The sequence below is a fragment of the Ictidomys tridecemlineatus genome, chromosome 5 (genome assembly GCF_052094955.1).
Source record: "Ictidomys tridecemlineatus isolate mIctTri1 chromosome 5, mIctTri1.hap1, whole genome shotgun sequence".
Classification (NCBI taxonomy): domain Eukaryota; kingdom Metazoa; phylum Chordata; class Mammalia; order Rodentia; family Sciuridae; genus Ictidomys; species Ictidomys tridecemlineatus.
In genome coordinates this window covers 165,945,807-165,958,024 of record NC_135481.1, presented here as the reverse complement: position 1 = coordinate 165,958,024, position 12,218 = coordinate 165,945,807, and the positions used below count along the sequence as shown (strand labels likewise).

At 38.7% G+C, this 12,218-nt stretch overlaps 1 protein-coding gene across 2 annotated transcripts in view; it reads left to right on the top strand.

The window, feature by feature from the left end:
* The window catches only part of Slx4ip (SLX4 interacting protein), a 184,575-nt gene that overhangs the window by 107,775 nt on the left and 64,582 nt on the right, over positions 1–12,218 (top strand). For both annotated transcript variants that reach the window (XM_078051410.1, XM_005320479.5), the window contains exon 3: positions 10,016–10,105. In XM_078051410.1, the coding sequence (XP_077907536.1) occupies positions 10,016–10,105 (90 nt within the window). The remainder of the gene's footprint in view (positions 1–10,015; positions 10,106–12,218) is intronic.

Genomic DNA, 12,218 nt, shown 5'->3' with positions numbered 1-12,218 from the left:
CCTCCTTGCCACACATCTTCCATATATGCAATTGGCCATTCCACTCAAGAAAGGCGTGGGCAGATTACATTTGAAAGAATAATTTAATGGAAGTCATTAGGGAGGGTATTTTTAAAATGAGGTCAGTTCTTATCTTTCAGAGGAAGCTACTTAGAGTCTATTCCTAACAAAATTGTTCATTTAGTTATGGATTTTAGAGTCTATGATTCAACCTTGAATTCTACCCAGAGGGTCCAGTGGCAGTTGTTAAATTTAAGCATCCCTTCATTGGCACCACTTAGGTTGACCTTTGCTTTATTCCCAGGAGCATGTTGCTTCCCTTGCCAGACTTCATCTGAGAAAACTATGAGCCACTCTGTTGGTACCCTAGGCAAAAACCAGACCCTCTTCACAGGAGATCAGAGACAATTTACCCAAGGACATTGGGCTCTTAACTCTGTTTTCCTCTTTTTATAAACTGTCATCAAACCCATTTGTTCTGCCTTTCCCTCAGCTTTCTTTCTTTACGACTTGCTGTTTATCTTTGTAGAATCTTTCCCCAACCATAGTAATAAATCTGTTGTGAAAAATAAGTTCCTGGAAAGTTGCCGATCTCTGACCTAAAGTCAGAAGTCCCACCACAGACACCAAGCACGAGAGAGAAGCTCCCTCTCCTTCCATTTCCTTTGACCTCAGAGAGGTCACACCTTCCTCTACATCCCTTTCATCCAGAGATACTTGAGTTCAAAGAACTAGTCATCCGTTTGCAACTGAAGGAAGTTCCTTCTAATGAATCTGGGTTTACATCATCAACCATGGTTTTTTCCTGACATCTTGCTCCACCTGACTGATCGGAAGGTGGAAAAATAACCACTTGGCTTAGTGCAGTGGGCATCACTGACCATTTCTGTGCATAACTAAGGAAACCTTAGTTATAAACCATGAACTTGATTCTGTAGTTTCTTATTCTGTGGAAAGGGTGCAAGAGCGAGGGAGGTAATCCCTCGTAGAGAAAGAACAAGGCAGCTACTTAAGTAATTTTAATCACTGATATTTTCATTGATTTAACAAATACTCTTCCTGACCCTCTGTGCGTCAGACCTAGTACTAGGTATGGACAACCTGAAGATAACAAAAGGCAGCTCCTCCCTGCAGGTTGCCTGGCAGGAGTGGAACAAATGTAGTTACCTGTTTATAGTCTGTGATAAGTTCCATAGCAGGAGCATGAACAAAGTGCTGTTGTAGCACCAAAGAGCTTAATCCTACCTGAGGGAGTCGTGCAATGTTTTAGGGGAAAGAAGATTGTTGTTTTACAAGATTTTTGCCTTAGTCAACCCCACTAAGTGTGTCCATTTCCTAAGGTTCATACCATGATTTTTAGCCATGTGGCTGACTTTTTTCCATCACTGGTTATCAAGACAAAATCATATCCATAGAGATCAACATAGCAGGAAATGTGGATTTTACTGCTGTGCTTGCATGACCCATGGTGGACTGATTTCATGCTGTAAGATGTACACCTTCCTTTGACAGGACAAGTGCCAGACTCAATATGACTTAGTTGAGTCCTTTACAGGAGCATAGACCTTTGGTGGGCAGTAAAATCCAAGTACATGGCAGCAAACCAAAACAACCTGAGCCCAGGATCTTAAAGTGGAAGGATTCTTGAAGGCGGTCTGCTTGGGTCCACTGGTTTTACACATAGGGAAATTGACACCCTGAGGAGAGAGGTATAACCCCTCCTAAACTGCGGCACCATCACAGAAAATTCAGTATTTGGATTTTCTCTGCCAAGCCATTCTCCATTTGTCATCAGACGGCTTTCTTCAAGCCTCCTTGTGTGCTGTGATCTGAAATTCAGGCTGTGTCTAATTCTGTTACTAAGATTATGGTATGTTTCTTGTACCTGACCTGACAAGTACTGCCAGGTTGGCAAGGCACCACACCAAACAAAACCCAGCCATGATCACCAGGGATCTTCTAAAAGAGAGTACTCAAGTTTCTCCATGTTTCCAGAACACTGAGTGGTAATAGTTTCTGCCTCTCTGGGTTGTCAGGAAAATTAAATGCAATAATGTTCAGAAAGAGCTTGGCACATAATCTGGCACACAATTAATGCTCAATGAATCTTAATTATTGTTATTGTCAACTTGTTCACCATTAGTAAGTTCTTACATGTAGACTCAGGATATAATATATTCCATCAGAATGACTTTTCTTCCATCTCCTGACCTGAACATCTGTTAGATTATTGTACATGCCGACCTAAAGGTATGCTGATTTCTTTTCATGAATGTCAATTTCAGGTTTCTTGGACCAGTATTTTACATAAGGAACAGACCAAGGGTTTAAATTGACAGCATATTTCCATTGACTTTTCATTAACTTTTGTTTTAATGTCAGGAGACTTCTCTTCTGACCCCAACAACTCTTCCCTAACTTCAGCATGGTTTATTGCTGTCATCCACTGCTGTACTTTTCCTTTCCCCTGATAACCCCTCCCACCCTAGTCTCTCTGCAGTGGGACTTTGACTGTTCCATCGTACTTTTTTTATAGTACGGTACCCCACAGTGGCAGTTTAGTATCAGAGCTTTTGGTTTGGTGCCTCCATTGAAGTGTGAAATCAAGCTGCCATGGAAGGGAGCCCAGTGACCCCATTCAGAATGCTTGTTTCAGTCACTATATGTGAAGGAATGGGGTTCCATAGAGCAGACATGTCTGCCATTGCTCACCCCAGAGGGTGTAGGGGTCCAGTTCCAAATTAAAAGGAAGTGGGTTCCAAGCTATACAGCCTTAAATGTACATTTACATGGGGTCTGTAAGTGTGTCCTGGGAGGCCTTCCTCAGCGGGAAAATTTCTTCCAAGTTCTATATGGCAATGAACTTTGGAGTGCCTCAGGTCTGGATTTCACTCCTGGTCATTCAGTCATTTGTCTGTGTAATCTTAACTAGTTGTTACCCTTTTCAATTCTACTTTCCTATCTATAGAATGAGGTTACTAGTTTTTCTCCCTAACAGGCCAGTACTAAGAATTAAATTGAATACTAAATTGAGAGCTCCCCAGCCCACCTGTCTCTGCCTTAGCATAAGGCCTGGAACATAGCTCTTCTGTAAGTGGTACTAGAAAACTGAGGGATTTTTTCCCTTAAAAGTCACATTTTTTAAAAAATTTCATGCTCTAAGATGTACATAGTTTGCTTTAATGTGATAATATCCAATATTCAACCTTTTAATAAAATTAATACTCCAGAAAGGATATGGCCACGTATTTTATGAAAAGCTTCAGGAGAAACATCTTTTTGGATTTAGTATCAAGAATTAATCTGCCTCACACCAATTCCTTCTCATCTTACAGACTCTGATTGATCTTTCAGTTTTTTACCTTTGGCTACTAGGAAACTCAGTGTCAACTGCTGCAAAGACTTAGTCTTTGTACAGATTTGACATTGACTTCATTGTACATATTTATTCTTGTTTTTCTCACTTACATTTCCCATTTTTAATCTTTGCCTTGTTTCTTGAAGCTACCTTCAAACCTTAATGTCACATGGGTATAAAATGCCTTTTTTAAAATTTATTTGTTCTTTTTAGATATGTATGACAGCTAGAATGTACTTTGACATATTATACATATGTGGAGTATAACTTACTCTAATTAGGATCCCATTCTTGTATTTGAACATGATGTGGAGTTTCACTGGTCATGTATTCATATATGAATATAGGAAAGTTATGTCCAATTCATTCTAAAGTCTTTCGTACTCCCATTGCCCCCTTTATTCCTCTTTGTCTAATCCAATGAACTCCTCCCCACCCACCTGCCCTTATAATGTGTTAGCGTCCACATATCAGAGATAACATTTGACCTTTGGTTTTTTTGGCATTGGCTTATTTCACTTAACATGACAGTCTCCAGTTCCATCTATTTACTGGCAAATGCCGTAATTTCATTCTTCTTTAAGGTTAGGTAATATTCCATTGTGTATATATACCACATTTTCTTTATCCATTCATCTGTTGAAGGGCATCTTAGTTCCATAGCTTAGCTATTGAGCTGCTATAGACATAGATGTGGCCATGTTCCTTAGTATGCTGACTTTGAGTCCTTTGGGTAAAATTCCCATGTTAATTTGTGATGCATATCAGCAGGAGACCCATATGTACAGACCACCTGCAGCTGGCCCCACAGGTGTAGTCAAAACTGCTCATGTATCTTGAGAGTCTCACCCTTGTTCTTCCTTTCCTTCATACCCAACCACATCCTCTCGTTTCTGTTCTTTTACTCTGTCCCTTCCTCTTCCTCTCAGGATCACCTTCTATTTTCTCTTGTTTGGGTTCTTGTAGTGGCTTTGAACTTATCTGCCTGGCTCTGGTGATTTTCCACTGTCTGAGAGAGCTCTCATGCACACCTGTCACCTAGGCTTCCTGCCCTGTTAGCCTCATTTGCTGACATTGTCCTATATTTCTACAGTATGGGACTCTTTACCATTCCCAGCACATACCAAGCCAGATAAACCTCTTTCCCTGAGTGGTGCAGTTTTTCTGTCTCTACAGCTTTCCCTGTCCCTTAGGACTTCACTGAGATATCATCTCTTCTTCCCTGGCCTCTCTCAGGCAGGGTCATCTCTCTCAGCTACCTCTGGTTTTTGGGTGTGTGCCATAGTCTTTAGCTACAGTGGCCTGTTGCTGCTCCTCCTCTTTCAGGGCCTGGAGCCCCTATAAACTCAGCATGTGTTTAATGAATGAGTTAATAGAGAATGTGGGGATCCCTTCCATATCTCTCAGCCTCCAACATGCTCTAAAACCACTATTGCATGTGAGGTGCATTAACATTTTCACCTTTGTGTTATGCATGATGTAAATTTAGAAGTCTTAGAAATAGGGCAAGTTAAATTGCAGCACTGACATTCCTAGGAAGGAGATAGGAAAAATAACCAGCATGCTTGGTTGGAAGTAAATTTACAATGAGATAATCCCAGGATCCTTGTATTCCAATTTTTCAAAATTTGATAAATGACTGGTTGTCATTGGTGATGACATAGTTGTTGCCACTCCAGAATAAGGAGAGAGGAAGTTGCTACAATGCTTCAGTGCCCTGTGCTGATTAGGATGGGCTTGTTCCCAGAAAGGGCTTTAGAGTCCTCACTTTGCAGATAGGGAGGTGGATGACTAGCCTGAAACTCAGAGCTAACTTATTCTGCCATTTGCTCATTTGTTCTTTCTTTTAAATAGAAGTATGTTCTGTGAGCTGCTACTGTGTTATTCACTAGGAATACAGACATGTGGATGGCATCCCCACTGTAGCTTACAGTCTTGCAAGGGAGGCCACTTCATGGACTAGTCATTTAATGCAGATATTCATAAGCACCTGAAGAAGGTATCAGTTCAAAGGAGATAGAGAAAAATTATTCAGAAAAGCTTCATGGAGCTAGCCATACTTCTACTTTGAGAATATCTAGACTTTTAGAATATATAGAAGGAGTCTACCAAGCATGGGGACATTAAGGCATATTCTAAGCAGAGGGTGAAAAATTCAGATGTCTGTTGAAGAGTAGTGGGAGTTAGTGGGGAGGTGGGAGCTTGACCTGTGCTCTGAGCTGCAGTAATAGTGGCTTTCACTGAGGATCAGACTTATGTATGACAGATTGCCCTGATACTGACCTGGAAGGTTCATCTAGGACACCACTAGATGTGGCTCTAATTTTCAAAGTAGGAGATGATGTGAACAGTGGAGAGAGAGAGGAGAAATAGGTTTGAGAATGCTTTAAAGATAAAATCGACAGACGAGATATGGTGGCCAATTCTGGAGGTCTAGGGAGAGGGGAATTAAGGGTGTCTCCAAGGCTATGGCTGAAACCTCCAGGTGAAGTGGGAGCAGAAGATAGGCCAGATCCTGGCCTGTGGTTGCATAGTACAGCCAAGTGCATGGAACACAGAGCTGTTACTAGTAGCCTTTGGGCTATCAGAGAGTTAAGTTGGCCTGTGTAAATAACCCACTCTGGCCTGGTTAACTGTGTTGCTTCTCTCAGAAAAGAGCTGGAGAGTTTATCTCCTGAGAGTAGAAATGCTCTCTTTCTAATTAAGGAGGAGGAGAAGCTGGGCTGTGGTAACAGTTTTTCCCCCTCTACTTCTATTGACTCATGGGAGATAAGAAGCAAAGCTTTGGGAGTAGAGAACTTTAGAAGAGGGCAAGCTGGGCTCGGTGATGTATGCCTGTAATCCCAGTGGCTCAGTAGGCTGAGACAGGAGGATTGCAAGTTCAAAGCCAGCCTCAGCAACAATGAAATGCTAAGCAGCTCTGTGAGACCCTGTCTCTAAATAAAATACAAAATGGGGCTGGAGATATGGGTCAGTGGCCAATTACCCCTGAATTCAATCTCCTGTACCCCCCATCCTCCCAAAAAGGGCAATACCTTATTACTGTGGGAGTTTGAGTGAACTCCTGCTGTAGAACTCAGGACTGCTAGCTGCAGAGGGAGAGCCCACTATGGAGAGGGGATGCTTGCCTAGTGGTGGTGGTGGAGTCTTCCAAAAACCCAGGAAATATTGATCACTAGAGTAAGATTGAATGATTTATTTAAAAAGAGAGCCAAGCACAGTGGCGCACACCTGTAATCCCAGTGGCTTGGGAGGCTTAAGCAGGAGGATCATGAGTTCAAAGCCAGCGCTCAGCAATTTAGCAAAACACTAAGCAACTCGGTGAGACCCTGTCTCTAAATAAAATACAAAAAGTGGGGGAGGCTGGTGATGTGGCTCAGTGATCCAGTGCTCCTGAGTTCAAACCCTGGTATCCCCCTTCCCCCCAAAAAAAGAGAGACCAACATTTGCATTAGTCCATTTATAATCAACTTACACCAGGTTATTTGTGATCAAAGTCATGAAGCAGTGAGAAAAATACCAAATCAGACTGTACTGTTTAATTCTTTTTAGAAGGTAACTATGATGCTATCAGTACAACTCTGTTTTCCAAGCCTCACTTTTTTTTCTTCCAACTTTAAGAATTGTTTGTGTGCATGAAGAAGGAGCGGAGACCTCGATTTAAACAAGAATCAGGTACAGGTACAGACAAGATCAGCTATGTGAAACCCTAATAAAATGTGTGTGAGGCACATCTTATTGCTCTGGAGAGACTTTTATCTTTTATTCCATAATTGCTAGAACCTCAGTGGGCCCATGATAGAATTCAGAGTTTCAGTGAATGCAAATGGGTTAAAAAGTTATCTTTATTTTGACCAAGTTCTAGTAAATATAGGTTTCCTCTTATTATGAATGTGGAATGGAAAACACAATGGTATTAACAACATTTATCATCATTAGAAATTACAGCTCTTTTCATATTATACTTGTTGTAGAAATCTCAATGTAACACTTATGCTCTTTACTACTTTCAAGTTTAGAGTAGCCACTAAATCCAATACCGTCTGAGGAGACCCAGGTCCTACATCATGTATATACATTACTGTATCACAAATTTGTGTCATAAATTTTGGTAACTGTAAGTGTAATTGGTTTTTTTTTTAACCCTATGTATTATGTTTCCTGCATTTAAAAAACATTCTGAGCAAGTTTCATCTACTTCACAGTTGTCTAAAGAGGTCCATAGCACATAAAAGGTTAATGTCCCATGGCTAAGATCATGTAGTTGTGGCTTGTGACTTCCACCTGGTGGCAGCATACTCCTTAAAGGTTAAATCTGTCTGTAATCAATGGTTGAGGAGAAATTTTAACTGTGCACTTGAGTATGATTTTCAAACATTTTTGACTAAATTAAGAAATAGGCTTTCCATCATAACTCCATACACAAATACTTAGGTTTCACAAAATAATCCTCAACCTTACCATATGACAAATCGATATTTTTTATTGCATTCTAATATTCTATTCAGTTCTCTTTCGTTAAAATAAAACAGAGGTTGCAAGACACTAAACTGTGCAGTTCAGTGGGTCACAGTACAGTTCAGTATCTTAAGAGACCAAATACCCCATTTTCAGCAACACAATACCTATATTTTAAATAACTGCCAACAAATACAGATGCACTTTACACCATGATTAAAAATTTGTTAAAAATATAAATTACATACAGTGAAAGGAACTGATTTTAAGTGTACAGCTAAGATGGGCTATCAAGACAAAAAATATTCTCATCACCAAAGTTCCTTCGTGCCATTTCTAAGCCACTTCCTCTCTGAACAGTCACCGTTCCCATGGCTTTGATCTTACATTGGTTTTGCTGTGTAGGATTTTATATAAATGTAATCACACAATATGTATTCTTTTGCTTAATGCAGTATTTTAAAGATGAATCCATGTTGAAGGTGTCAATAGTTTGGTGAGCAGCATTCCATTGTGTCAATGACAAAGTGTTTATTTTGTTGATAGGCTTTTAGGCTGTCTTTAGTTCTAGTTATCATGTGTTAAAACCTCCATGACCATTTGCCTTTGTATCTTTGTATGCACATAAGCTTCTTGTCCCTTGGATAAATACCTGGGGTGGAATTGTTGATTTAGTCACTTAATAAATATAAGTTTAGCTACAGGAAACTGCAAACAATTTGCCAAACTGGCTGAACAATTTATGTTTCCACTAGCAATGTGTAAGAGTTTGGGTTGCTCTATGTCCTTCCCAACATTTGGTTTTGTGCCAGTATTTTTAACTTTAGTCATTCTGATGAGTGCTATAGGTGTCTCTCTTGGTGGTTTTAATTTGTCTTTGCTGGGTAATTAATGCTGTTCAAGTCTTTTTTCAGGTACTTATTACCATTCATTTATCTTATTTATGAAGTATCTTTTCAGGCTTGAGATACTCATTTTTTTAATATTAATGTGTAGGACTTCTTTACATGTTTTGGATACCAGTTTTTATGTCAGATATATATATATATATATATATATATATATATATATACACATATATATCAATACATTTTTTTCTAGTCTGAGGCTTACATACTCATTTTCACTAATTTTTTTTTTTTTAACGAGCACAGGCTTTCAATTTGACAGTGTCCAATTTAACAGTTTTTCTTTCAATATTTAGTGCTTTTTAGATCCTAATTCCATGGAATTATAGTACAGAATTAAGGGGAGGAAGCTGTTTAGCCAGAAAAGTGCAAAAATGACTTTGCCCTGTGGTTTGTAAACCAAACCTCTGGGTATCTTAGACATGCCCAGCCTACGGCCTTGGTTGTCTATTCCTTTTCAGATTAATTTGTTCACAATTACCTTGTGACTCTCAGAAATTACTCACAAGGGGCAAGGACTTAAAAGGCTCCAACTTTTCATGGGACCTATAGGTGTGCCATCCAGGACAAAGCAGTAGCCACATGCGGTGATTTTAATTAAGTTGAAATTCAGCTTTTCAATCCTAACAGCCACATTGTGAGTGCCCACTAGCCACATATGGCTACTGACTGTGCTGATGAACAGTGCAGATAGAGAATTTTTTTTTCCCAAAAGTTCTATATAGTACTAGTCAGTGGAATTAGAGGCCAGGCTTACATAGTTTATAGCATATTTTAATGAAACAGTCTTTAATTTTGATAATTGACATCAACTACCTACTTTCTTTCCTTCCTTTTCATTCTTCCACTTTTCTGTTTCTATCCTAAGATGTCTGTCCCAGCCAATCCTTTATGTCTCTTCTTTTCTAGTAGAAGGAAGAATTCCCCAGCCTTGCACAGAATCATTCTTTCCTGAAGCCTACCTAGTACTAACCTGTTTAACTTCCTCAATGTTTGATAGTCTGCCAACTAAAATTGGGCATCCCCTTTCAGGGTGTGGTCCAAAGATAGGTATTTTGTCATATCTGTTCTGATCAACCTTGTAGTTCTTTGTAGCATTTCCACTATAAATTTTAAACTGAAGAAAAAATAATAGTTATGACCTATAGCCCTGTCCCATATTAAGATTTCTGTCCATTAGTTTACTTGGTTACCATTTCATAATGAGCAACCACATAGGAATTTGTGAGATTCTCTTTCATTGTTGGGCATGAGCTGCATAGACGTTGACTTTGCCATTAATGTCTTTCAGTGTGGGACTTTTGCTGTACTGGTGGATCTCCATATATCGCCACAAGGTTCAAACAAAGATACCAGCTGGTTTTCTGAACAGAAGAAAGAGGTATAGCAACATTTTTATTATTTAAATGCAATTATTCCTAAGTAACTCCAGCTACTAGAAGAGATATCAGCTCTCTTCAACTTTCATTTTCATTTGTGAGGGAAAAAAAAAAAGTTGAGCAGTGCTTAACACTTAAAAAAAATAATGCTTGGATCCTCATTAACAGAAACATACATAGTTAGCTTTTCCCTACCTTCAGAAGTCCATACACTTCATGTGGTATTCTTATTATTTTAATCTGTCTTTTGCAGTTTGGAGATCAAACCCAGGGCCTTGTGCTTACATTCTATATGAGCTGTATCCCCATTCTTAATTCTATTATTTAAACCAAAAACTGTACACCTCTTTGTTTTGGGGAGAAGAGTTCTCTATATTTAAAAAAAAAAAAATAAGAGGAGAAAAGGGAGGAAGAGAATGAGGAAATGGAGTTGGTAAAAGGAGGAAGAAGAGGAAAAGGAGAAGGGGAAACTATTCCAGATGATTGGGAACCTGCAACAGGCATGGTGGTTAACTCAAGGCTGGTCTTTCACACTCATCTTATGCCCCATCTTTTATCTTCTACCAGCCTTTCATTGTCTTGAGCTTTTCACAAGGGAGGAGATATTTGTCCCTTCTCTCCTGTTGGTCAGTCAATAAAGCAAATAGTCAAGTATGGACATGTAATTGGCCCTGAAACAACACATGTTCAAACTGCACAGGTCTACTTCATGTGGAATTTATTTTTGGAGATTTATGACAGTTTGAAAAAACTATCAGACAAACTCTGTAGCCTTGGAATATTGAAAAAAAATTAAGAAAAAGTTGTGTCATGAACACATGAAATAAATGTAAGACAATAGTCTATTTTATTATTTACCACCATAAAATATATACAAATATATTATAAAAAGTTAAGTTTTAGCAGAGGTCAAACACACAAATACAGACCATACCTGGCACCATTTGCAGTTGAGAGAGATGAAAGCAGTTGTAAAAGTGCAGTTTTAATTCACAACTGTACAAAGTTAACTGTGGTGCGTTCTGTGCTATTGCATCTCATAACTGCCATTCCAGTGAGTACAGGTATTATATCTGCTGAGAATACTGTGTGAGGTGGTGATCTCCACATGAACAATTTGTTTTTCTAATAAATTGCCTGTCCCTACATTTCCTGGGGTTTTCCAGAATTTTTCACCACATATAATACATACACTGTATAAAATTTGTGTTGACTGTTTTATGTCATTGTGAAGCTTCCAGTCACTAGTAAGTTATTAGTAATTAAATTTGGGTGAGTTGGAAGTTATATTCAAATTTCCAGCTGAGCAGAGGACAGTATCCTAATCCTGTTTGTTATCAGTAATACACTATATGATGTTTGACCTCTTTATGCTTCAGCTTCCTCATCTGTAAATGAAGAGGTTTGACCAGACACTGCCTAAGTTACCTCTCTGTTCTAACTTACTGTAGGGTCCTCCCCTTCCATGTTCCTGTGGTGGAGGGTTAGAAAGTGCATTTAGTTATCACATACTTTGCTTACTTCTCCAGACCTTTGCTTACCAAAGAGCAGAGGTAGTCACTTTAATGTAATTTTCAAAGTACCATTGCACTTTGTTTTTTTCCATGATATTCATTTGTCAATTTTTAGAGCTAGAAATAAAAGTAAGTTTTATTAAAAGGCAATATTATATGAAAAAGTGGTAATAGTTGCTTAAAATTAAAAAAGTTTTCCTTTCATAACTGTTTTAGCCAACTTTTAGAAATCACTAAAGCTTTCCCTCCTATAAACTTATAGGATAATACATTTTCAGTCAAAGGATAATACCATCAGGACTTTGCTGTCATTTCCAAAGAATATATGGTGATCTAAAGGTGAGAGAAGAAAGGTACAAGGTTCAGTAGGATGAAATTTATCATTCAGATAATTAACCATGGACTGTCCTCTTCAAAACTTAATATCAAGCAGGCCAACATTTACTGCCACCCACCTTCACATAATTCCAAACTTTAGCTTACTAGCAGTCTGCATGATTTAACATGTGAAATAAAATTCTTTAATTGTTAAAAAATTCATTTCCCTAAAGTGACTAATACTTCACCTAAAGGGACTTTAACTGGAAAGCTTCTGGCTTAA